The 27,772-nt window shown below is 41.6% G+C and overlaps 2 protein-coding genes across 4 annotated transcripts in view; both read right to left on the reverse strand.

The window, feature by feature from the left end:
- Nucleotides 1-13,136, reverse strand: part of LIN9 (lin-9 DREAM MuvB core complex component) — a 42,133-nt gene extending 28,997 nt beyond the window's left edge. For 2 of the 3 annotated variants that reach the window (XM_075413094.1, XM_075413092.1), the window contains exons 1-2: nucleotides 10,132-10,210; nucleotides 377-409 (exon numbers count right to left, since the gene is read on the reverse strand). In XM_075413094.1, the coding sequence (XP_075269209.1) occupies nucleotides 377-409; nucleotides 10,132-10,210 (112 nt within the window). Of the gene's footprint in view, nucleotides 1-376; nucleotides 410-10,131; nucleotides 10,211-11,255; nucleotides 11,301-12,875 lie in introns of those variants that run through there. The other variant, XM_075413093.1, reaches the window with a different exon arrangement.
- A 2,545-nt stretch (nucleotides 13,137-15,681) lies between these two features.
- PARP1 (poly(ADP-ribose) polymerase 1) overlaps nucleotides 15,682-27,772 on the reverse strand; it is a 33,137-nt gene continuing 21,046 nt past the window's right edge. Inside the window, exons 13-23 of the mRNA XM_075413098.1 lie at nucleotides 27,471-27,666; nucleotides 26,057-26,185; nucleotides 23,124-23,207; nucleotides 22,187-22,309; nucleotides 21,661-21,789; nucleotides 20,819-20,917; nucleotides 20,125-20,277; nucleotides 19,719-19,846; nucleotides 19,257-19,318; nucleotides 18,044-18,158; nucleotides 15,682-16,515 (exon numbers count right to left, since the gene is read on the reverse strand). Of these exons, the coding sequence (XP_075269213.1) occupies nucleotides 16,434-16,515; nucleotides 18,044-18,158; nucleotides 19,257-19,318; nucleotides 19,719-19,846; nucleotides 20,125-20,277; nucleotides 20,819-20,917; nucleotides 21,661-21,789; nucleotides 22,187-22,309; nucleotides 23,124-23,207; nucleotides 26,057-26,185; nucleotides 27,471-27,666 (1,300 nt within the window). The 3' untranslated portion in view covers nucleotides 15,682-16,433. The remainder of the gene's footprint in view (nucleotides 16,516-18,043; nucleotides 18,159-19,256; nucleotides 19,319-19,718; nucleotides 19,847-20,124; nucleotides 20,278-20,818; nucleotides 20,918-21,660; nucleotides 21,790-22,186; nucleotides 22,310-23,123; nucleotides 23,208-26,056; nucleotides 26,186-27,470; nucleotides 27,667-27,772) is intronic.

Below are 27,772 nucleotides of genomic sequence, written 5' to 3' on the forward strand. Positions count from 1 at the left end.
AAATGAGATTGCGAAACTCATTATAAATTTTGTCACATGTACAGATCTTGCTAAGAATCCTCCTATCTCATCCTCAAGAGAGGAAAGATTACCTCAGTCTTCTCATCAAACCTGACGTCTAGGCAGTACTTCATAAGAAAAAGCACATTTCAGGAATTTCCCCCAGAAGAGCAGTGTCTAAATACACCACAACATATGTAATTTCAACCACCAAAGATTATTAGTCTATAGAACTAACCAGTATCCACAATAAAACCAATCATATTTCAACAAAAAAAATGACTTCAGTGTTATTTTCTTGAACTTTTTGAAGTCAGAAACTAAGTACACCTGAAAGTCAGATAGGGTACAAGTAAATAATACATTAATTTCTTACCTTTCAAGCTCACAAGTGCTTTTGCTGAAGAACCTGCAATATATCAAAAAGTCCACATAAATAGTAAGTTATTGTGAACCATACAACCTATGCAGTCTACTCATTCTTAATTAATTCTTAGGCAGAAAGGGGAATTTAATATCAAATCTTTCACAGATGAACGAGTGAACCCAGTGCATCCTCCATGGCACTAAGTATCACATTATATGTTTATTACCAAATAAATTTTGAAAGCATATTCACGTTTTGCTTTTTTCCTTTAGATTCACATCTACAAAACAGCTTCAGATACCAAGCACTTCTGTTTAACACAGCAAATTCTGAACAAGCTTTATGTTCAAACTACAAACTTCCATGCGGCTGCTTGTTTGATGCAGTTGCAATATATATATTATATATTATATATATACACATATATATATTATACAACTGACAAGGAAACTGTAATGAACACTACTTTTTTTGTTGTTTTAATTATTTCTACCAATTCAAAATTCTTCAATGTAGAAAATTTGCATGAAAGCAGTAGTTTATACTCTTTAAGCTTGGCTCACATGTAGGGACATGGATAGTTAGCTGCCCCCGGATGGAACCTCCTTATTCCAAAAGGCAACAGATTCAGACATTATAAATGCAGACAGGACCCCTAGCTTGCTTGAACTGTTCAAACTGTGTAATGCATCCATCAAAATTTCACTGCTCCCCTTCCACTGCATCTGTAGGACCTCTGCAGTGCTTCTGGCCCAGGAAGGGCAAAACCAGGCTTGACTACTGCCTTCACGCTCTGGAATTTTCAAACGTCTCCTACAAATGAGCCGTTTGAAGCCACTACATTAGCAGAGAGGAAAAACATTTTTGCATTACAATGCTTCCACGGATAGATGACCCACAGAGGTCCCTTCCAACCCCTAGTATTCTGTGATTCTGTGATTTTCTCTCAAATCCACTTTATCTTTCCAGTTATGTTCCAGTGTTTCAACCATCCTTCTTGCATTGCATCCTCTTCCCCCCCTCACTTTTGCCAGTCATAGAACCATAGAATGGTAAGGGTTGGAAGGGACCTTAAAGATCATCTGGTTCCAACCCCCCTGCCACGAGCAGGGACATCTTCCACTAGACCAGGCTGCTCAGAGCTCCATCCAACCTGGCCTTGAACACTTCCAGGGAGGGGGCATCCACAACTTCTCTGGGCAACCTGTTCCACTCCCTCCTTCAGCTTCTCTTTGCAACTGATGTTCCAAGAACATTTCTGACTCCAAAGGTCCGGAAATTCCTTTTCTTGTGGGTGCCCTATATCTACATCCTAACACCACTAACTTCACAGTGTCAGAGATCATTGCCTCTAAGAGAATACATTCCAGTGAATATCACAGAGCAAAAAAAAAAAAATTATTATTGTCCATTTCCAGAGGGATGAAGCATTTTGGTTTGGGGAGGACAAAAACCACACTATATTCCTTATTTTTTCATCACATCATTTTGTTTGCTGCCATCTTGTTATGCCACATGTTCAAAAAAGTTCAATAAAAAAAGAAAAAGGAAAGAAAGTTTCTATTCTTTTCAAAAAATTTAAAAAATGTATAAGATTAAAATGGAACTAGCTTTGACTCCCTGGTGATTTAGAAGGCCTCCACCCCAGTATATCTCCCAAGCTGTTCAAATCTACAACAGCTAGCACGTATGGGATTACATGTCAAAAACAAGGTGACAAATATAAGCTATATTGCTGCCCTTCTTGCACATTTCTGACATATCACCTTTGTTGGGTTGGAGACCTAATAGTGATTGGTATAGGAACACGCTTCTATGATCTGATTCACAGTGAATTCAGCTCTTGTAACTAAGCAGTACATTAAAAGGTATCACAGGATTAAAGCCTTTTTTCAAAATTTTCATACTAATAATGAGATACTGTACACCATTGCTTGTATAAATACACAGGTACTCTGCTATCAACTAAGAATGCAGTCCTGAACAGTAACAGTAAGAAAAGTGAAGAACTAGTGCACCCCCCAAATTAATATAAGGATGGAGCGAAATTTGTGCAGGGATTAATAAGTACATGCAGTTTAAGAACACAGGGAAAGTACATGTCATTGGGCACGGAGGGGCAGAAGCAGGATCATCAGGACTGTAAAATGAAGGAGATTCTGGCTTTTCAGAATCGATCGCTACTCTGAAAGATCCCAGGCATTTCCTCCGTAGGACCGAACACACAATCATATTCCTCTTTTTCTGACCATCTTGCTCATATCAAGTTCAATCAATTCACTCAAAATGGAAATGAAACAACTCAGCAAAAGGCAGCAAAGCTTTATATGGGGGGTGTTGTCAATCTCATAGCTGAAGTGCCCAAGATCCTTTGCTAATAATCAAACTTGGGTGCTTCACCTGTGAGACTGATGATGGGTCAGCAGAGCAGGGCATTAGATGACTGGCATCAAAAACAACAGGTAGAGAAGTGATGGACAGCAGAATGTTACTGTGCCAACTTCTAGCTTTATAAGATTACCACTCTAGAACATTAGTTCCCAAGGACTTTTCCACATGGGACAGTTAATCTTCAACAGATGCATGCTAGAATAAGTCTGATCATTTGTTTTCACTTAACCTGCAACTGAAGTCATGTAAGTGGAAAAGGGCATCTTTATTTAGGAATACAAGTGTCCAGATAAGAAATTCCTGATCTGGGCAAGTTCAGAGTTAAACTAAACTATTTTAAAGTAACAAGTTCCAGAAAACTATTAATATCAACATTTCTATAGCTTAAAGCATTAAAATACATGTAGGATATCAAAATGACAATGGAGATGTCCATAAGCCTAATTTTAACTTAAAGACAACAATATCATATATGGGTTTCCTTGTCAAGTTCTTCTATATTGATTTTAGGGGCTACCTGCGACAACACCAAACTTCAAGGAATACAGTACATCTCCTTAGTTTTTCTATTTAGTTTGGCAGTACTGTACACACTACCAGGGCCACAAAGCCAGAAACTAAGACAACCTTCTAAGGAATAATGTGTTACAATAAAAAACAACCAACATTTAATACAGATAAAAGCATTTCAGAAACTACAAAAATTGCAAAGTGATTCAGGATAGATTAAGTTTATTAAAACTATCCAGAATTATAGTTAAAATAATTATTAGATTTATACTATCCCAGCCTCATATTAAATGTCAGTAATTTTGTACACTCCTGTTCTTAATAACAAATATATAATCATAGGCAGTCTTTATAACTGACTTCTTAATTACAAACATACAGATTAAAGTAGAACATACACACATGCTTGAACGTAAATACCTATTATGGCAATGACACAGATTTCATTTCTACAAACATCAAACACTTAAAAAACAAATGGGTGGAAAGGAAGAAATAAGGACTATGCATCAATAAGGGTATTACAACCAAAATTTACTTTCAGCTCCTCCACGTTTAGAGGATCATGGAGGTGACTTTCTTAATACTGAGAGTAAAAAAACCTCAACCTAGGGAGGAAGTACAGCCAGCTCACCACAGTAGTGGCTCAGAAATTAGAAGGCCTACTTTCAGTAGCCTACACTGGCGTACTATTCCAGTGCAAACTATACGATTGGCTTAGCCTTGTCTTAGTATCCTGGGTATTGCTTTGCGTATGTTGTCAGTAAATTAATTACTTGAACACAGTGTTCACACTTGACTAAGTTTGAAAAACTAGGAAAGGATTCAGAACAGAGCTTGGATAAAGATTTGAAGATCTAAAAACATGCCTTATTGTGAGAAAGTCAAGACACTCCAATCTTGTTCTTCCCAAAGAAGGTCAAGATCTGCACTGATCACAAGTATCTACAAAGGAAGATAATTCACACAGTAAATAGCTCTGCAGCCTTCTTTTACAAGCAAAGGTATAACTAGATCTATTTGTCAGAAAATGACATTGGATAAGGTCAGGTCAGCAACGAATGCAAAGTTTAACAGATTTTAAATAACTATACAAAGAAAGGGCATGTTGGGCTCCCTATCATTCTAAGTGTTTAAACTAAGTTTATATTTATTTTTTAAAGAGAAAACTATAGCTAAAAAGGAAGCATAGAACCGATGCACAGAAATTCCAAATACAAGTATCCTAGCACGCTTAATGAAGAATGTATGATGATTATAATGGCCTTTTCTGGCCCTAAAAAAATAAAATCTGTAAAATACGTGCATCACAGTCGTGCAGTAAAAATAACTGTGTTCTAGGTTTTGAGGCATTTAGTAGCATGATAACAGGAAGCTCATTAGTAACTAAGGGTGTCAGGAATAAGTGTATTTATGTATTTTACAACACCTGCAAGAAGTGATTTTCAGGAATTCCATGTAAAACTGAATGTTGATTTTTTTTTTTTTTTTTTTTATTAAGACACCCTTAAGCCTGCCAAGTGTAGCACAATAAGGACCCTAATGTTTTCATGCTGGGCTAGCTAGAAACCCGACTGGCTTCAGCAGCCGCCGGCGCAGGTCTGGCGGATGGACAGCTCCCCGAGTCCTGAACTGCCGCGCACCCGGCGATCGTTCCTCTAGCCCCAGCCTCCTGCTTCCAGCACAAGGCACAGAGGATTACCACAAAGAGAACCTCAAAAACCTCCTCTAACTGCTCAGCAAGCAGTATGAACAGACTTCAAAAGGAACTCTGACAGTGTGCCCTCCAAAAAGTATTTCTGATCGGGAGACAGGCTTTGAGGCACGGGGAAAAAGCACAAAAGCTTTTCTCCTTTTCAAAAATTAAAGTTGGGTTTAAGTTTAAAAACAAGCACCTATTCCCTTCCCTCATTTGAAAATACCGTAACTGAACAAAAGAGGTGGAGTAGGACTGCAGTTCATCATGGGCAGTTGTGGATGTCCTGAAGTACTTTTTCAGTACTAACATGAAGCAAAGCAGTTTAAATACAGCTTCTCTATAGCTTATCTTAAAATTTAAACAGAAATGAAACACAGACAAGAATATTACATTTGTGAAAGTGTTTTCAGATTTTTTTTGTAATGAATTTGTAACAGCTGATTATAGTTCTGAAAATAAATGCTACAACTAATCAAAGGGACATTCCATAGCTACTGATTTTACTAATGTGTGGGCACAAAGGGGTGTTCTAAGAGCATATCTAAATCAATATAGAAAATTCTACAATCCAGATAAGCAATTACATAACGTAAAACCTCTCCTCTCCAGATCATTACACTATTCTGTCTCAATTTTGCAGAGGTAAGCGGTTATTTTAACATTGGTTGCACGACTACCTCAAAACCCTAAGCAATTAAACTACATTGCTGGCACTACAAATGGTGTGACAGGGTAAACTCATGGAGAAGATGGGAAAAACACGAGTCTTTATTATAGACTGAGTCATTAACCCTCTGAGAGATCACTCATCTACACAATACACAAGCATGGCACAAGTTGTTGCAGCAGAGGAAGCGTCTCAAATGATTGGCTGCTAAAAGCATAGCTTATTCAGAAAAGTTTAGAAAGTAAAAAGCACACATTATAGGAAAAATAGACTTTGGCAGCTTTTAAGCTCCCCCAGAACTTTGAGCTTGTTGAAGAGGTAAAGAAATAAACAATATTTTTTCACTTCAAGCATGGATCAGTATTTCCCTCATGTTATAAGCCTACCACTAGACTGACGCTTGTGTATATCCAAATTCTAATTTAACTACTAGATGGAAGTCAATTTTTCAGCCATCTGAACCCTTTTACAGGATTTGTGCAGACAACAACCACAACACCAAAGCCCTATATCTGAAAAACTGCATTCTCCTGATGGACAATACACTGATGCCATGGTAACATACAATTTTAAAGGTATGCACAAACAACCCCAAAATTACTAGTTCCGGGTGTTATTTAGCAGCCGTAAGACTCATCTTTAGCCTTCTCCCAAGTGCTGTAATCTCATACAGTTCTGCTGAGTTTTTGCCTCAAGTGTCCAGAGCACAGTGGTGCTGGGCTCATAGCCTCTTGGACTGAAAAACAAAAGTGGCGAGAGGTATGCCACATCGCTCCTCCAGCGATCCAGGAGAGCGTCAGAGCACAGCAACGCATTACGCAGGGACAGGGTGCCTGTGAATCACAGCATACAGTTGTGCTGGGGGTAAAGACAATGATTTCTGCATGAAGTGCCACCCTTAGGCTGCAGCCTCCACCCATCAGATAAAAGCCCATTGCAGAAAGGTCCTTGTCCCTCTTCCCTTCTGCCTGTCCTCAAACACAAGCCCCTAGACACAGTACCAGTGATATCTACCAATACATATTTGGCAATATACTACTATTTTCAGTATCTGTACTGCAAAAGGTTAACACTTCAACACCCGTCACTACTACAGTCTGGCTTCTTCCACTGACCCACCTGCCAGTTGTTGATGCTTGCCTACATACAACACAGAAACACTGCACTCAGCTGTAGCTCAGTTGTTTACTCCTGCCAGTGGGCCCATGCTGATGATCTTTCAGTTAGCTAATTATGCTTATTTCACTTCTATCAAACATGGCATTCACTCTCACTTTTAAAGAGCTGATTCCAGGCGTTGTCCTCAGTCAGACTCGCTTGTGCAGGGGAACACACGAAGAGGCAGCTTTGCCTGGGCTGTTGTCTGCAGAGCTCTGCCTCTACCAGCCCTAGGGCAGTCTTCTAGTCACCTGTGCACCCATTGTCTGTTTTACCAAAATCTCACCTCAGCTTTACTGTGTGTACTTTGTAACTCAGTAATCCACAAATATGACTGCTGTTACTAGTAGCAAGAGACAGAGCAGCATTATGTACTCTCCAATACAATCAACTGTTCTCCTCTTCTGAGACAGAGAGAAAAAGCCACCACATTTGCAGCGATAAAACTGCCCACCATTTACCTCCACTGCAAAATTACCAGGAGATAACGGCGGGGGGGGAATACATTGACTAAAATAAATCATTCATCAGGCACCAACCCAACAGAGTCAGAAACTAATTTTGCCTCCAAAATATAAATCTAATTATTAGTAATGGAAGTACTTCTGCAGTTGGGACCTTTAATATTCTGGAATTTTTCAGCTAGAGGGTTTGCCACATAATTGTTCTTTCTTCACAGCACTTTGCTCCATCCCAGGTTACTATACCCCTCTCCTCTGGCAGCACTAGTAAGAAAAGGCCTCAACTACAAGAAATGCACGTAAATTTACGCACTGCCATCTTCTTCATTTTTTAGGTTGTCAGTGTGAACTCTCTCGTCCCTTTCAAAAGGACAGAATGTCAGCTTTAAAGAAGAATGGAACAACAGTAACTTTAGCAGATAAAATAAGCATGTATTATGACAGACGACTATGTGCATTACATTCACCTCCCTCCTGGGTTAAGGAATATTCATGGCCCAGCTGCATTACAGAACTTGCCAAAGGGCAAGTAGGTGCTATCAGAGTACTCCAGGACAAATTGCACTTAATCAGATTTCCAAATTGAAAGTGAAACTGTGTAGTTCTTACTGCACTGCAAAATTTCATTTTTCTTGTCACTGAGTATGCTGTGTTTCCTTATAATTCTTTTTATGTGAAAACTGTGTTACGGTCTACTACTTTACTATAAGCCATGCTGGAGAAAATTCACAGGGATAATGCATAAATCTGAAAGTCTGTTAGTCATGAACTATTCTAACTTTTTTAGGAACTTATTTTTACACCACTACAGCAGATTCCAAAACCAGTTTTGCAATGCTTATTGTCCCTTACAAATTAAGTTGCAGACTGAAAGCTGCATGGTCAGCGTTAAATCAGTCAGGACTAAGTTTACATTTTCATTTTAAGTATAAGACTGGAAATAAAAGAACTATATGCAGTGATAGTTAGTGTAATCTGAAAACATCCACTTCTCAAAAATTGGAAAGACTAGGAATAAAACCACAAGACAAACGCTCTTTGAAACTTTGACATTTCTAGCAGTTCATCAACACTACACAAAACATGATCTTCCCTATTTGATGAAAACCCGAAACACCCCCTGTTTGCACCAAACTTAAAGACAAACCTTAGAGGCAAGGGTGGCATAGCAGAAGTCTACTATCTTCACAAATACACACACTGTGTGTCTGCTTCACCTGCCGAGCAGGTACCGTAATGACGACACCACTGGTAAGGGTCTGCAGTATAGCACAATCCTAAGTGAAACCGAGTCACACGCTGTATTCTAGTATCTGTTGCAGGTGAAGCAACAGACCTGTCAAATCTTCCTGATGCAAATCTACGCAATGTAAAGGTGACAGAGACGAAAAATTTTTTTTTCATACTTTACGCTAACTTCTTGAAACACATAGTGCCTTCCCTGGAAGATGAGTAAGTCAAAAGGAGGAACAGCAACTTAAACACTGTGCCTTCCCTAGTGAAGAGGGAAAGTTGATTCAATAAGCAATAAAATGCTGCTAATTATTAATTACGGTTGTCTCGGTCCATGACTTGTATTAATCAGACTCTAATGCGGTACAGTGTACACGAGTAAGCTGTCAGCTCTATCCTTAATTTATGATGATCCTTCATAAATCTGTTTGGTTAACACAACACTGGCCACGTAGGCATATTAACCAATTTTCCTCCTGACAGCTGTCGAAGTTGTAACAAAGACCCACACAGAGTAGACAGAAGAAAGACTTCAACTCTGAGTCAGATCTCTGACAATCTTCTGCTACAGAAATAGTTCGTATGTTCATGAACTTGCACAGTGATGCACAAAACAGTGTCACCAAAAATATAAGCCTACCCTGTTGTGGGCATCTCTATTGAAACTACTAAATGCCCTAGTTTTAGCTTGGTGTGTATTTACAGTCTGTAAGAAGACATATGAAGATAGTGTGTAGACACATTTTACACTGAATAATTTCCTCTTCTATAACACTCAAGTACCTCACGCATAAACCCATACGTATACCAACACGTGTATCTTTTTCATCTCTACCTAAGTTTTTATCTAACCTTCGAGTGCATTGAAAACGACACACACACAAACCCGATGCAGACATACAGGTCTGTATGTACGCAGGGGTGTATTTTCACACTGTCTTCCTATACAAGTAGCTTTCATCTACTGACAGAGAGCACGGGGTCTCTGAGCTCTCCCCTCTGCATTTACCAGTACCCCCTAGATGCAGTGCGCACGCCCCAACCCCCCCCCCCCCCCCGGCCCTTCGGAGGTGCTCGCACCGAACACAGCACAGACCAGGAACACACAAGCCCTCCTTCCCCCCCTAGGACGGCAGAAGGGACAGGAGCGCTCGGCCCCTCGCCCCTGCCCCGGGGCAGGACGCTCGTTCCCCCGCGCTGCCCTCACCCCCGCAGGCAGGGCAGGCTGTCAGGTGTGCCCCGCACGCCCGGCTCCCGCGCCCCCGCCCGCCAGCCCGGCAGGTGACGCCCGGCCAGCCCCGCCGCCTCACCCGGGCGGGGCGGGGGGCCCAGCCCCAGCACCCCCGAGGGCAACGGGGGTCGCACCCTCGGGAGGGAGCTCCTCGCTCGCCGCCCTCCCCGCGCCACCGGCTGGGCCGGGGCCTCACCCGGGAGGGGCGGCGGCGGGGGTGTGGGGGGGCCGGGCCGGCCCGGTTGCCAGGGAGGAGGCTCGGGCTCCGGCCCCGCACAGCGCCCGCGACGAGGGGAAGGCGGGCCGGCGGCGGGGCGCGGCGCGGCCGTCCCGCCGGGGGAGAGGGGAGGCGGGAGGCGAGGCGTCGGCGGCGCCGGGCGGGCGACGGCGCCGGGGGCACGGGTCGCTACTCACTCTCGTCAGGCAGCTGATCGAGCTCCGCCATCTTGAACGAGCCGCGCCGCTTTTTCAAAGGCTGCCTGGCGCGGTGCATTCTGGGGGAGGAGCCGGGGCCTTGCGCGAGGCGGCGCTGCCGCGCGGGGACGGCGCTGGTGGGCCAGGCGCGCGGCGGGCGCGTGCGCGGGTGGCGGCCGTCCGCCGCCCTGAGGAGCCGCCGCTGCGGGAAGGGGAAAGCGGCTTCGCCCCGACCCGCTTCGGTGCGAGGGACCGGGGGGACAGCGCCCGTGACGGAACCCGTAGGGTCCCCCCGCGGGCCGCCGAGATCCCGGCAGGGTGAGGGGGAACGGGCGAGTGGCGGTCCCGGGGAGGGTGGAGGCTGTCACTTGGTCCAAAGGGCCACGCCGAAGGAGCCGTATTAGCCTAGGGTCTTTGAACACTCCCTATGTTGCATCCATCTTCCTTCACTAAATAATATTTTTTTTGCTAAAATGTACTTATTTCCTTGTCTCTGCTTTTCAGTATCAGCTGTCCCACACCCAACCAGAATGATCGCAAAGGTGAGACTTTAGAAGGAGTAAGCAGTAAGAATAAAAAACCCAGCATAACTGGTCCTGGCCCTGTAGTCACGATCTGTGGCACTCTTCCTGAAGAGTCCACTGAAATGCTCACCGAGTCCAAGGCCTGAAGGTCAAGGTCTCACTTGCTCACACCCAGTGTGAGGGAGAGAGCCAACAAACTACTGACAGTGGATGACTGTTGCCTGACAAGCTCCTTGTCTTGGTCTGCCCTCTAATGCAGTCCCCAGCCCTCACAGCTGAAAGCCTTCTGCAGGCAGCACAGATGGTTTTCTTGTGTAGTCCCCTTTGGTCTCAGTGAATGCTGAAGCTTCTGCATCAAGAAATCTATGCATGGAGATATCATAAACCACAGACACCTTAAACACTTATGGACCAGACTCTTTACATGTGTTGGGCTTTGACAACAGTACCTACTGCTATTTATACCAACCAGAATGCTTTTGTTTTATTTCGTATATAAAAATGCAAATTGAAGTTGAAAATAAATTAAGAGTATATCTTAGTCAAGGCTAACGCATATTGCCAACAGAACCATGGTGTAATGAAAAATGGACACTATACCTGTTTGTTTGCATCTCTTTAAAAGCATCTAGGAAACCAAGGATTCTGCAAAACACAAATTTTTATGAAAAAAATTTGTATCTCAGGACATGGAATAGAGTTTTTACTTTGTGTTCTTAATTTGCTAGTGAACTCAGGTGACTAGGCACTCTGGCAGGTTGAGAGGGGCAGGATATAGGTCATGTTATTAAACAATTAAAAAAAATAATAATCAATGCTGCTGTTGTGCTTAAGAAGAAAAAATAAGTTTCTAAGAGAAGAAACAAACTGAGTGAAATCCTTTAGAAGTTCCCCCAGGGCGTTCTACGTACATTGTAGCAGAGTTTAAAAAAAAAAAAAAAAAAAAAGTAAAAAGAAAAGACAAAGCCTAGCATGCATTTCCACCCCCTTTTTCAGGTCATTTTGAAAGGTTGTTAAAACAGCCTTCCTTGCCTTTAGCTCCCAAAGACACTTCAGCGAGAGCTTTCCATACCGCACAGCACAAACCAAAGCAACTACAGTAGAGAGATGCGAAGCAGTGTGGGCATAACACTGAATAAACTAATAACAAAAAGCAACAAAATAGTCAACTGTGCTATTTCAAAGGCAAAAAACTACACAACATTAAATGCTGTACAGTTTTCCCCTTTGATAAAAAACCTCCACCGCCCAAAAGGCCTGACATGGACCAGACCTTCCAGGCTTGGGTAAACAATGATGCGTTAACGACACGAACGCTTTTCCTTTATGCCAGCTAGGGTCCCCCTGTTCCAAGGGCTGTATGTTAATGCTCAGCTAAGAGTGGTGGCGCTGAGACTCCCACAGTTGACAGAAGACACTCATCACCAGTGAGATTTTTACTGCTGTGCTTTGTAAACCTTGTCATCGGGCCTGGCTGTGCTGAAAGCAGTGGTTGCCCAGCACCAACTTGATGCTAAAAGCTTTCACCAAGGTAAGGGATTTTCAGGGGAGGGAAGAAAAGTTTGCTGCAACACCATCACATTTTGCAACAGTCTTCAGAGCCTGAATTTCTGGAAGTGAAAGGAAAGAGAAAAGAAACCAAAAACCCCAATACTTTTCAGGGCTTCTTTGTGCACTGTGATAAAACTAGAAAACAGATGAAAAAGCTAAGAGAGATTTGCCTCTGCTCCCAACACCTCCAGCTGATCATCTTAAAAATTACCAGGTCAGAAAGCAGCTCCCAACAGCATGACACCAGGTATTCCTTCATTTCATTCCAACAGCTGCATTTGGAAAATATTTAGCACAAGCTGTTACCATTCACTGTGCTGGAAGGGTAACAATCAACACTGTATTATGAAGATTCCTGCTATAAAAGATCTTTTACATCTTGGCCTTTTATGAATACTGCAGTATCTCTATATTCTGGTTTATCATGTCTCCTGTGCATGCTGTTTCCAAGTCACACAAACGCAACCCTGTTTGACAAAGCCGTAACCAATGCCGTTGGACAGTATGCAATACACAGTGTTTTCAGTGCGTCCTTTCATCATCCTGGCAAACGCACAGTTTGCACTTGGGTGACATGGAAATGACACAACTATTCTGATAGTCAGGCATGGTGACCGAGAACATCTGCGCCCACTGCTAACAACCTGCCATTAGGTACCGCTGACTCACCTGCCTGCACGGATGGAGGGAGATCTTTAAACTGGCTTCACTCACGCCATTCTCTTTCCCAGGGGGTCACGTTAGGCAACTGCTCTTAGTGCCGTGCGCCAAAATGCTGCAGAAAGCACTTCCGTGCTCCCATTTCTCCTTGATTACTGCAGATGATATTAAGACATGGGTTACACCACCTACTACTCAATGCATTCGGTCTTATCAGCAGGTAGCACTACGTCCCAGGGACAGGAGACAGCTAGGGCATCATTTTGTCACCTCCCCTGGGCAGGCACTGGTAAGTAGGAAGAAAAGCACAGACAGCTGGCAGAAAAGCGCACTCTGCAGTCACTGAACCATGTGTGAAGTCTGAGTCCTGCTGCATTAATCACATTATGAAATCAGAATTTGTGATGAGGGGGCGGGGGAAGCAGTAGTTTCCCCTTTTAGTTGTTGGGAAGCCATTCCTCCTCCTCGCCTTCAGACTGTACTTGCGTATCTCCCTCTCTGCAAAAGTGACCCACAATGCCTACATGCTCCCTTCACACTGGCATGAATGAAAACCAGCAAGTCATCTTGGCTGGGATCTACATCTGCATTTCTTCTCTTAGGTGCCACTGCATCTCCAAAATAAGCATTTCGGGAGAAAGAGCCTGGCATTTATTTGAAAGTAAATGGACACGCAAGCTCTTTGTCAGACACACGTGCTCCACAACAGAGGAAACAACTTTTTATGGGCCCAACAGGAGTGAGAGTATAATGGACTATGTTAGGGGCCTCACCACATATATAAAAACAATTTAAACAAAATACTAAGTGGGATATAAACTGGCCACATAAACACTTCACCAGAAAATTGTGTCCCCAGAACTCATAGAGGTAGGTCTGGAACAGTCTTCCAGAAAGAAAGCTGAAGCAAAGACCTCAGGAGTTACAAACACTGCATGACTCATTTAAGAACATGAGTACAACTCTTTATGGTATTGAGAAAGTTTAATGTGCCCAGAGGTCTTTTTCATATATAAATTGTGGGTTTTTTTTCCTCTGATTAGAAACAGAAGGGGGTGGGGGGGGAAATTTCATTAAAGGCTGTACCAACTGATTTAAAGATTGTTTTACAGCTAAAGTAGCGGGTTGGGTGACCTGTGCTGTATTTTTTTTTTCCTCAGCTGCTTCTTTCCTGCATGAACTCGGGCAAGTCACAAACAATTTACAGACTGCCAGTCAGTAAGCCTGGGCTAGCTTCCTTCAGTTTAGCCACTTCATATAAACTGCATGGACTATCTTAAACATTTGTGAGACATTGTACAACAGAGCCTCCAGTCACGATAAATAAAGATAAAATTATTAAATATTTATAAATTGCTGCTTTCTGTAGTTTAATATTTAGATCAGAAGTCATTCCTCAACATCTCTCCTCTGAAAAAAGCAGAGGATGTCATGGGACACAATGTCTTGACAAGTCGTTCCTTTCAAGTACTTCTGACAGAAATGGGACTACCTATCCACCCTGCTCCGCTTCGTGCACATACTCCAAAAGCAATGCCTCCAGTGGTTGTCACCACGCCACGCTCTTCAGCCTGGCCCCGGGGAGAGGCTCTCTGTGCTGGGGCACAGCAGCACCGGTGCCTGAGCACACATCAGATTTCACTGCGGGACAGTCATACCAGGGCTCTCCTACGGTCCCCAACAGGCACCTGCCGCCTCTTCAGAAAGTCTTATGTCTTTTACTGCTGCATTTGCAACGTTAAGAACAGCTTGGGACACACTTGCTCATACTGCAATTATAATTGAGCACCACATACACATCATAAAGCGCTCCTTGCACTGCTCAGGTTGGAGCAAAGGGAACTTTGAGCCACTTCTGGTACAGGTGACAGAACATCAAAAGCATCTACCTTTAATTCCTGGACCCAAACTGAACTGTAAACAGTTTTGGTTTGGTTTTTTTTTTTTTTTGGGGGGGGGGGGCGGGGTGTGGATAAAACTACCTCACAACTGAACTGAACCAGTTCTTGTGTTCTCTTTCAGAAACTGACGAGATTATACTTAAGTGGCTGACCAAAAGTTTCTGTTGGAAGCAATACAACGATTAGCCACTGGTTAAGCTACTGAAGAACCAGAAGACGAGGGCCACTCTCTTCACTTCCTCTCAAAATCCATTAGCATCAACCTCAATCAATTCTCTTGGTTGAACTGTCCTGACGCCATGCAACTTACCCAGTCCTTCCACATTTCCTTCTCTCCCCGACAGCAGCTTTGTTTTCCATCTACCACTCCTCATCCTCCTCTCCTTCAGGGGTCCTGGATACAACTGCACTGTAAGCAACTGCTTTGGCTTCCAAGTCCTTTTTCAAAAGGCACTGGGACATGACAATGTTTTAGGAAATGGATCTGCTGCTGTTTCCATGCAGGCTACCAAAGACTGAAGCTGCAACCATCAGAATGAGCATAACCTGTCCCTTCTTGGGAAGGGAACTGTTATAGCAGAGGAGATACTGAATGCACTGCCAATGCAGAGCTGTCCCTGGGGATTAGCCAACTTGCCCTAACAGCTCAGGGAAACCAGTGATTTTTGAAGAGAAAGAACTGATATTGCTGTACAGTCAAGTACTGCCATACTGCTCGACTTACTGAGAGTTAACAAACATCACTAATCATTGAAATTATTAGTTTATATTGATGTTTCAAGACAGGGAATTCAAGACTACCCCCAGAGTGGCAACACACCGCACTCCAGCTCATGATTAGTGAAGCTCGAGCCCAAACTCAACTTACGGCTTTGTTAGGACTTGAGTCTACAACAACCAACTTACATCACATGGAAGGTAGATATTTAAAGGAGGTTTATTGGGGCTAATACTAAATTCAAACAGCCACAAGTTCATTTTCCATGTTTACCACACCAACTGTTGACAGAAGAAGTCTCAGTGGAAAATCCAAATTTTCATTTCACCATGACTTCCTGAAACGTGACTACAGATTTCAATATTTGGCATTTGATCTTCAGAGAGAGATATCATGTTTAAGAACATTATACCAAATACATTTAAATCATGACTCAAAACCAAAACAATTTGGAAGTTTTGAAACATAAAGCTGTTAGTATGAAATTAGCTTTTATTTTTTACCTCAAAATAAATGCACATTTATCATTTATTCAGATGAAAACTGAAAAAGGGTATCTTAGACAAGAGGGAACCTTAACAGAGCAAGTATCACAACCATCCTCAAGTTCCTTCTCCTGCTGTTGCCCAGCTCTGTTTGGCTAAAAATACAAGCTTGATTTTTTTTTTTCCTTGTCAGTTTGGTCAATTAAAAGAAACACTTGAAAGCCCCCAAATCAGAAGTGGTATAAAACAAAACCAGGTACTCATTCTCATTAGAATTCAGGTCCATGTGTTGCCACACATTTATATAAAACTTTCACTACGTGTTGTACTAAATAGGATTTAGTAACCTCTTCTGCAGTTTAGCTCTTGATATCTTGGTACGAGAAGTCAATGCGCAAGCATGTCAGAAGTCAACGCTATAGTGTAACTACAGTATAACTCTACCAGGGCTTCTAAACACTGTTCACCAGAGTGATGTCTTATAGTTGAATTTCAGTTTCAGCAGGTACTTCAGATTTACCTGAGCAACATCATACACAATATATCTGGGAAGAACGTTAAGGAATAATTACAGTTGTTGATATTAGTAACACAGAAAAACCTCAAAACATAGTCAAACTTCACCTTTGAACTTAAATTACCATACAGATGCCTGTGTGATTCAGCAGTTCTAACAGCTCAAACCACACATCTTTAAATTTTACTTTTCTTTGAATCTGAAAATGTTTTATACAATAGTTGGAAACAAGCAACTAAATCATATGGAGAATTAACGATGGCTCAGCAGGAATCCTGAGTGACAGACAGGTGAACTGACTTAGATACCGGGCTGTAGATCTTGAATATTATTTTTTGTCAGCCAGAGCTGTACTGCACAACATCTCTCTTGCTATCTACACAGTGGAGCAACGTAGCCTAGATGAGATCTGCAGTTACATACCTGGCATCTACAATTATAGTTGTAGCTCTATTGCTACCTTCCAGCACAAAGTCATTAATGTCCTGTTAATTTCCTGCTAAAAAAACCAAACTGTAATCACAGAGAAGAGCTCTACACTGGTTGGCAGTGCTTGCACATTCTACGACCGTACCATTTTATTTTTTCAGAAGACAGTCCCAGCTCGCCTATTTGTTTCTCAATGCTTTAGGCCTCAAACTTACCTCTAATCCCAATTTTAGATGAAAACCATCTCGACTAAACACAGTATAAACCAAAATGAATGCACATCATGTTACCTCCATTAGCTATTACTAACTGTATTATATTTTATCATCTGATCAAGATAGATGCTATATTTCAGAAAATTCAAGATAAAAACAGTATTGCCATGAGTTCTGTTGCTGAGACTGCTTGTAAGATGAAAACAGCTTACCAAGAGAGAAGACAGTTTCTACACAACCCAGAGGTCATATTTATGAGTTACTTGTTTCACTGGTGGTGAAGAGATTGTTCTGGGAACTTAGACATCACTTAATTCTTATGACCTCTTATGAATATTGAGCATACATTCATTTGAGGGCACTTCTGCCTAGCAAGAGGCTTAATGGCTATATCTCTGATGGGCATCTGAGGTTTACCTCAATACTTGCAAAGGGTCTGAGGAACACAAGCTGTGTGATGAGAGACTCCATCCAGCCATAGAACTAGCTCCCCCACCTCCTCCTGGCCAAGCTGGCCAGCCACAGCACCACGAGGAAGAAACCAGACTGGAGTTATGTGAAACCCCAGGCTGCGTTCCCCTGCCCTTGTCCTGGCTCATCTCTGGGCAAGACACTACTGGCCAGTGTTGCCTGGCCACTCCAATGCCTTCAGATAGTGACTCTTCCTGTTAGGGCAACAGCTATTCACTATGTGTATCGTTTCCTTTTTTGCAGGATGATGATTTAAGTGTGACAACTGTAAAATCATCTGCCTTGGAGAAGAGACTCTAAATTGTCTGCCAGTACTCCAAAGCAGATCTAAAAGAAACAAAACACAGTGTGCCAAAACTCCCAAGCAACATTAGCGAGGTCCTGCTAAACTCAGCAAACACTCAAAACACAGCGTGCAGCCAACATCCTAACAAAGGATACTCATTATACAGAAGACAGGTATCATTAATTCCTGTTGAGATCCCATTCCCTAAGGGAACCTCTACACCACCAAGTGTGGTAGTGGCTGTGGGATCAGGTGCAGTTTTGCCCAAGCCTAGAAAGGGAAAAAACATTAGTTACAAGTCTAGAAGGCAAACACAGACTTTGCACATGAAGAGAATGATGCAGCCAGCCAAATATTACTTAACATATATTTTAAATGCTGACCAAGTGCAAAAGTGTCTTAAAAAGAACACAAAGGATACAGCCTGTTTATTCAATTCAGCATCACCATACTTATGGTACTCGTACTCTGCTACATTAAAAGTGAGAATTTTAGACTTTTGGCTGTTAATTGTCTAATCTGTATGATCAAAGCTAAAACAGACCAGACATAGCTCTCATATCTTAGGTCCACTAATGAAAATATGCACATTGCAGCATCTTCAGAGAAGTATAACAAGCCAATTCTTATTCTCTTTAAACTCTTCAATACAAATCTCATTTGACATCCATAATAGAGTAGTATGTACTGAAAAAGATGCTAAATCACATTTTATTCTATTCTAGGCAACTGATTTTTTTAAGCTTCTCAAAATGAATAGTTCAAGAAAAGCCACTCATTACTGAATGCTACTGTTCTTCGCTCTCCCATCTCGGTACAGAAGATAGTCGTGATTACAATTTCTTTGGCCTGAATTACAGAGCTGAGTCTTTTCTCTAATCTTTTTCAGTGCAATATACTGATACTTTTTCGCAGACAGAAATGTAATGAGAACAGCTGTTCCATCTGAACTTTTATTCTTAGATTTTTCCCTTCTCTCCAAACTTCTAAGGCATTTTGAAAGCTAAACAATAATTCTTCTGATCTACTAAACCTCTCACTTTTCTTCTGAAAGACATAGTATTGTTATGATTAAAGCCAGTAAGAAGCTGGAGAATGCACCTTACATTTTCTCTTGTGTAATATCAAATGAAAGTTTCCTCCTGAACTTCAGGCAACACATAACTTCAGTCTTCACATTCCAAGTGTACTAACTCCCATCTCAAAACACCATGTACACATACACAGATGCAACTACAGGGCAACATTATGCAAACTCTTAAAGGAAGTACAGCTATGAAATGACTATAGTTGTCTTGGCTAAGCAGAGTGCCACAAGGTGAGTTTGCCATCAACAACACATTACCAATGACAGCTAATAATGCTTACCTTTCACACTGTGTTTTCCCTTGGGCAATTTTGTTATGTGAGAAGCATTCTTTAGCTCATACCTGGACAGCACAAAGAACACACAATAGCATTTTGCATTCATCTTAAACTACACCTTGATGAAAAAAATGTTGTGGGTTTTTTTTTTTTTTCCCAGGCTTCACTTTGTGGTGAGTTAATATAAAGTTAATTTAGATTCTACTCTTCTGGAACTCAACAGCCTTCCTTCTTTGTCTCAGTTACTAATTTTAATAATACTGGCATTTAGTACAAAATTCTAGACCTGCAACACTAATTTTTTTTTTACCCCACCAAACAGATCTCATTTCAAGAAAAAAGAAATCTTGTTCCTAAAGAAATGCAAAGTGCTCTTTCTTCACACTAAAGAAAAGGCTTGCAATTTTAGTATCACCTTCTACCACAATATATTAAGAACATTCAGCAAATCTTCTTTGTACTTACATATTTCCAAGGGCAACTTCTCCCAGCAGTATTAAGCCTATGGGATCAGCTTGAGATGTGTGACAGTAGTTGGCACTCTTGGATACCATGTCTGCAAAATAGATGCCCTTCCCAAACATGTAGCCAGTCTGCAAGCAGCAAAAGAAAGAAAAAAAAAAGATTTGGACAATAATACAAAGGCAGCATTGAATCCACCTGGCTGGGCTCCCAGGAGAGCGAAGCTGCAACTGAGGCTCTCATGAACACCAGTGAGCAACCCACTCTGGACACACAACATTGCCTGCACTCCAAGAGATAACATTGGGCCCTCCCCACACAGAAATTCTCCTATTGAGGTTGTCTCCAACTGTGGCCATCACTGGGTACAGGGATGGAGGCAGCCAGAGAAGCTATCTGTTTAACGTACCACAGGAGCTTCGGGGGGAGCTATCCGGAGACCCTGCGAGAGGATACCAGCAAAGTTGGTGGTGCGGGAACCGTGCCACAGCAACTGGCGATTATGAAGCTGCTTAAATGGCTTGTAACGCTGACTCTCTCCTTCACGCTCAATCCTGAAGATCTTCAATTCAAAGGGGATAGGAGAAAAAGAACAACCAAGTAAATAAACCATTACCTTTGTGCAACTAATCAGACGAAAAAAAAATCATCCAGTCTGGAATATACACTAATCTGCTAGGAAAATTGATCCGAATGGCTTTTAGTATTTGCAGTTTGCTATGCCACGCTAGCAAAAAAGAGGTAGCATTGATCACACAGTACTTATTATTGATTGCTTCTCCACCTTCCCTTCTGCATTTTCACGAGACCATAGCTTTCTGAAAAACCATTCAACGAACTAAGGCTCAATTTTAGGAGATGATTACTCCCCCACATCCTTTTTGAGGCCAATTAAATTAAAATAAAAACACATCCCCAAAGACACCTCAGGAAGCTTAGACTCGTCTCTGCCTAGACTTTTCCTGTTAAATAGGAATTGGTCTATCAAACCACCCCTTCAAAGGAAACGAGATCAGCTACTCAAAAATAAAAGGAAACTGCAAACAAGTCGACTTAGAAGAGTCCATCTTTACAAACCCAAACCCCAGTATTGCCTAGCTTACATCGACGACTTTGAGATCATATGCGTTGTGAGTAGCAGCATGCGTATTTTTCACATATTGTTTAATAATCTTCGCTTCTTCTGAATCTTTGTCAACAACCTGCAAAGAGGCAAACAACAGAAGTTTGTTTAGCTGGCTTCTTATAACATAATGGCATCCACCACATGCTTGCAACTCCCCAGTTTAAGCCTCCTTTATCATTTAGGTGGAAATTTATTCCCAGTTAGAGAAGATGCACAGGTATACAGACAGCACTCAGTCACAGACTATTTGAGACAGGAAGGCACCTCTGGAAACTGAGACGATTTCCAAATCCCCTGCTCAAAGCAGAGTCAGCTAGAAGAGGTTGCCAAGGGCTGAGTCCAGTCAGGCTTTCAACACCGCTAAGGATGGAACCTCCACAGCCTCCCTAGGCAACCTTTTCCAGTGTTTGACCACCTTCTCAGTAAACAAACAAACCAACCCAAACCAAACACCATCAACAACAAAAGTTTTTTCTTTTGATTAAATACAATTTCCTGTATTTCAATTTGTGCCCATTGCCCCACGTCCCTGGAAACCACTAAGAAGAGTCTGACTTCTTTACTCCCTTCCCCCATCAGGTATTTATAGACATTGATAAGATATCTCATGAGCCTTCTCTTCTCCAGGTTAAAAAGCCCTAGCTCTTTCAGCATCTCCTCGTGCAACACATGCTCCGGTCCCTTAATCATCTCAGTGGCCCTTCACTTAACTCATGCCAATACATTTGTCCAATTACAGTTTAGGTGATCTGTTATACTCCAAACTAACAGAACATCAGCTTGTATTCACAGTCATTGACTTCTGTTTATTTCCTTTACCTTAATATCAGTTCGAAGTTTTTCATAGTTGATGTCAATCGGGTCTTTATCTCCATCCTCATTTCCACCTCTGAGAAGGCTGTAAGCAACCTCAATATCAAGCAAGTTGTCCAACATCTGCACTTTAGCCTGAAGAATTTAAAGAGGTTATTTTCTTTGTGCCTTTGACGTGTTCAGAGTAACTCTGGAATACCCCAAATTATAAAAGTATATGTGAATCACTGGCCACACAACCCTGCCTTTTTTAAAAAAAAAACCCAAACTTAAATATATTAAAATACACACACATATACATAAATAGACCATAATCTATAACATATATCTTCTAATACCTTTTATATATAATTATTTGTATGTATACAAACATATATGCACAGAAACCAAGAAATAAAAAGATTTTCTGAAGAAAAACAAGCTTAACCTCATGAAAGCATGAAGTTAAAGTCTTAAAACCTCACAAATTCAGTGTTAAATGTCTCATACCAGACGTGTTGCCTGCAAACAACACACGGTTTCCAGTCAATACCTGAATGTATTCCAAGTTATTTAGGAGAGGTGGTTTCTTCATCCCAAAGTCATGAGGAATCAGAGTATAGAAGCGGTTGGAGAGGTCCAAGATCTGGGATTCTGAACCACTGTCAGACACTGCCTAGAAAGACAACAAGCACCAAAGAAAATTACTGAGTAAGATTAAGTCTCCATAGCAATAGACACATACAAGATACTTGAGGACTAATACACAGAAGCAGCAATACAAGTAGCATTAATGGTGAAACTCTCACAGAACTAAAAACCGCAATTCTATTTCATTGTTTTCCAGTAAGTAACAGTACTTGCACAGAAATACACAGAGTTTTTGGTATAAGAAAAATCTAATGGGGATTATGTTTCTGGAAGGCAAAATAAAGGCTTCTGGATATGGAAGGGGTGCCTGTCCTTGGCAAGGTCCTGATCTACTTTAACAACTGAAGTAAAACTCCCCATATCTATGCTTTGCCATGGAGCCCGTCACAAAAAATGGGGCATGGCAGTACACTTTTGCAAGCTATTCAGGCAATACTACATAGTGATTCTTGGAATGGTCCAGATCGTGATGCGTAAATACAGTAATGTCATCAAGCCAGACCGCTTCCTGTGTCAGCCTTTATTCTCATCCTCAGACAGACTTCTCTGGGGTGGAAACATCAGCTCGCTACTAGATTCAAGACACCAGATTCATTTGCTCAACTGCCATTTATGTCTGACTCAGCCTCAAGTTTGTGCTACAAAAAGTATGAAAGACACAAGTACTGCCCAAACCGGTAGAACAGCAAAGACAACTAACTAGTCACCCATGGAAGCCACATCCTCTTCTCCAGCAAGAGAGCACAGATCTTCATTCACACAGCTCAGCATTCAGTCCACTCTGCACCCAGGACAACTTCTGAATTCCCACCTTGCTCCAACATCTCTTTCATGCTCACCTGCTGAACCTCATTGAGGATGGAGTATGCGCTCTGGATCTGTCGCTTGCTCAATTTTCCCAATGGCATCTTCTGAAGGTCAATCTGATGAAGATTTAAATGATTAAAACAGGATTTCACTACACTGAAACCACTTCAGCATTCCCTCTCTAGTTTCTAGCGAACAAATCTCTCCATCCTGGTAGGACAGACCACACGAAGAACGGAAACATTTCAGACTTGGTATTAATCTCTGTGGATCGAGGAATGATGTCAGAAGGACAGTGCACACTGCTGAGAAGACATCCTATAAACAAAGGAATACTGCAATAGGAAACTAAGCATGCACGCTAGGGCAACACAAAAACAGGGTACTAAGTGTCTGGCTAGAAGTTTAATATTGACCTGGTGCCAGATGGATTCCTCAGTCACCTCAGTAACCATCCATTTCAGGCTGGCAAAGAAGCAAACTGAATGAAATAATTTTTGTTCATAAGATCATTTGTGTCTCGAGGTACAACCTAGACACCTTCCTCCAACTTTACCCTACAATTACAAAGGCTCGAACACAAAGAGGTTATAGGCTGCTTTGTATTCATTGATGAAAAACAAAAGAAAAAAAGCCACTAAGTTAAAAGCGATGTCTTGGTTGCCTGCTGATTTAATTTATATATTGCTTTTGTTTGTCTAGAGCTAGATCTTGGGAGTTTTGGATTTGCACTAAATCCTTCCATAATTAAGGACCATCTGAATGCAAAAATGTTTGACAAAAGTCAAGTCCAATGTAGTCTGTCCTGGTTAATAGCAAGCATATGCCACTCTGTTTATTGCTGCCCTGCTCTAAACAGTGACAAGTCTCTTACAAAGATCATACACACAATGGACTCTTGACAGTAGTCACCGTACACCCTGCAGGTTAAACTAGCTTTTACTTAACTTGATGGGTTTAAGATTCAGCTCAAGGACAGGAGATCCTATGAAACCATGTATATCACATACCGACTGGATAAATTCCATATTATGTATTCCATATTGGGCTAGGAAACCCCGCTTCATGCAAATCTTCTCTTCAAGCTGAACTCGGAGGGCTCTTCCGACCTACAGACTGGGTGAAAGCCCTGAAGTGATTTTGTACAGAGATTTCCACCCTGTACTGGGCTTAGGAGAACTTCCCCCTTTAGCTGCAGCTAAGCATACATAAAGTCAGGTACTATGAAAAGCCAATATGGACTGCAAGAGGGAAGACAGGCTTCAAAACTTATCGTGTCTCAGGGACATGAGAGTCACAAAGCCAAGATTAGTCACCTAATGAAAAACAACTTGCAATAGATTTGTAGCTCCCAAACTTTTGGGGTCAATGCTTTCTTGTTGAGTACTATCCATCCATATTATCTAATTATTAGCTGAAAGATCAGGAAGGACATGAAAGGCAAGGGAGATGTTTGCCTTCTACCCAGGCAAGAGAGCACACAGCACTAGAGTAGACTCATCCCTCTACCTAGCCTTTTCATGTAGGGCAATGACACAGATAATTGCAATAAACCACTGTACGCTTGGTGAGGTAAAATTCTTGAAAGCTAACTTAGAAGCAGGAAGAGAAATGCATCAGATGAATCTATTGTGTCACAGAAAGACCTAAAATTTGCTACAGTTTTGGCAAAGCGAGAGTGCCTGGATGGAATGAAATATCTGAGATCAGGCTGATTAAAGGAACCAAGCAGCCATTTTCAGAGGATGCACATAAACATCTAACTAGGAAAAATATTATTTCCTCTAACAGAAAACAGCTGTTCAACAGCAACAGTACAGGAAGATAAATCTAATAGGAAGACAGGCCCATCTGGAATCCCAGGTCTCCTACAGATCTGCAGCTGGTGTGAATTAACATTGTTTAAACAGAGTTCTACAAAGCCAGAAGACATCAGATGATGATCAGTTCAGAGTCTTTAGCCAGTTCCAGTTACAAAGAATTATTAATATTTTAGAAGACTGATGTAAAGAACCACTGAAGGTACAGCAGAACACAATTAACCGAAGGTACTACAAAATGTTGGGCAAGCCATCTGAAAGCTTTGAGATAAGCTGTATGAAACAGTGCAAAGCCTGTTCTGAGAAGTAGATACATAAAATATTGATACAGAGAGCAAACAACAGCTGCTTAAATATGAAGTTTTAGAGCAGGACAACTAAGCTGGCTGAAGAAGACTGAAACTTGTTACTTAGTACTAACTCAGTTTGAATGGCTGCATTAAAACCAACTGCAGCATCTACCAGACCACTCTCTGAAAGCTTGATAGAAGCATGGATCAAGAAGTATGGAGGAAAAAAGAATGGATGAAAATAGGGTATCAGAACAAACAAGAAATACAACAACATAGACTTTGTCAAGGCACTTCATTGCTGCACGTATCAGCTGGCAGCTTTTCTCAAATCTGAGCTGCATGTTCATTTGCTATGTAAATTTATGGTAGTGCCGCCCCCACCCCCAATGTGGTTCACTGCTCACAAAAGAGACACGTGCCTCCTGCCTCACATCACCAGAAAATTGGCTGTGTTGATATTTGAAAAGCATTCAGCAAACAGTGGTCATGATGAATGTGTCACTGGGGAAAAAAAAACCAAAAACCACAACATAGAATGATTACCGATTCCAGGACCAGCAGAAGAGTTTCTCACCGGCTTGGTAAATTGAAGATGCCAATACAGACATTCCCCACTGAAGAACAAAGAATGCACCTATGTTTTACACTTATCATAACTAAGTTCCTACTTCCAGTGCTTGGCAAATGCTGGTGAGACTCTTGCCCTTACTTTAAGGCTGATCCAAAACTCACACAGACTTTTGGGAAGTATGATGCACCCTGGACTGCAAAGAACTTGCTTCTGGCTGTATAAGTACAATGTAAAGAGAGAAAGGAGGGTTAGAAGTGAGAAACATGAATGTGTGTGCTCACCTCAAACTCCACCATTGCTTTCTTCATGCTCTCGACATCAAAGATCATCTTAATAAGGTCTTGGATTGCCTTAGGAAGTTTTGACTTAGTCCCAGCACCCACTGTCAGTTTCCTGACAGCTTCTTCATCCTGGGAGGCAAAAGTAGTATCAGAACTAGCAAAAAATCACAAAGGATAAAAGTAACAGGCTGGCTGCCATGGTAACAACTCAATTTAGTATATGCATACTATGACTAGCCTGAAGTTCATGGGGAGCATGGGACATAACTCTGACATTTTGGAACACAGTGAATTGAAAAACCCACCTATTCAGTAATTCGGCAGACATTAAATCAAGAGGTGGCACTGTAAAATATAAGTAGAATTAAGGGAATAGGAACTCTGTATGCATCTGCTTCACCTGAAGCAACAGTATTAATTATTTTTTCTGCAAGCTTTCTGCTGCATAGAGACCTTGATGTGAAAAAAAAATGACTGTTTACTTTGTTGCTTTTATGACAAAATAGAGATGTAATAACTAGTTTCACTAAGTTTTTGTACTAAAAACTGTCACAGATGAGTACAGGAATCATTAATTAGCCACAATTCATCTAGATACTTTCATGGACAGCGCGTTGCACCAATAAAGCATCTGCCAGATGCTTCAGAATATCACTGTACATTGCAGCGTTATCAGACACTTTGCTGTTGCAATATACAAATTTCCACGAAAAAAGCCAAGCATCAAGTACTTTGTACTCAAAGATGACATCCGGTAACTCCGCCACAGAAAAATGCAATGGCCTGAAAATATGTTCTCTGGTATCTTCACAGCCATTGCCAGCATTCAACTGTCTAATCTGAAAATAGTTTAAGGGTATGCCTTTAAATAAACACACAAACTCCTGCTGGGTAGAAGGAAAAGAATTCTTGTTTAGCATAGCTGTCTAAATCGCCAAATCTTACTGGCAACGAGTAATTTTTTCTTTCTCTGCCTGCTCAATATGTGCACTAAGCAGAATGCTGCAGAGGAGTTGCTTCACCATTTGGGAGGATTTCGGATGCGGAAGACAGATGAGAAGTATCTATTTTAAATAAAACAAAATGGTGTTTTCAGACAGGACGTATGTGAAATGGCTGCTGAATTGAGTTCAAATTAACATCTTTAAAATTACAGAGTAAACAGGAAAGAGCACTAAAGAGACTTCAGACTTGACAGTGGAAAACTGCTTAGTTTCCCAACACATCTATTCTAATGCATGACACTCATTGACCTACAGCTCTCTCTCTGTAGCACAGAGAAGATGCAACAGTTGCACCTGCACTTCATTTAGTTTGTTAGGTTTAAGTGATCCAACAGCAAGCGCTTAACAGAACAGCCAGAGGAAAGCAGCTGAGCAATGCTCCACTTGGTACAGGAACACTTCAGAGTTACCTGTCCATAATCTATCTCCAGCGGGTAGAATTTTTTTGGATATTTAGTGAAGTTCTTTGAATGCCAAGAATTGCCAGTTTTCTCTTCGTACAAATTCAGGAAGTGTTCAACGGCATCTTCTTTTGACGGCATCTGCTCCAGCTTGTTACTCCCAATCACAGTGCCCACACGACCCCAAGATCTGAACACCCAGTATCTACAGAAGTAAAATGTGCGAAAAGAACAGACATAAGATGCTCTGGCTTTAGATTGCAGTTCTAATGAAACCAACCCTGCAACAACCATGCGACTGCATGCAAATC

Source organism: Opisthocomus hoazin, chromosome 2 (assembly GCF_030867145.1).
Source record: "Opisthocomus hoazin isolate bOpiHoa1 chromosome 2, bOpiHoa1.hap1, whole genome shotgun sequence".
NCBI classification, from domain to species: Eukaryota; Metazoa; Chordata; class Aves; order Opisthocomiformes; family Opisthocomidae; genus Opisthocomus; species Opisthocomus hoazin.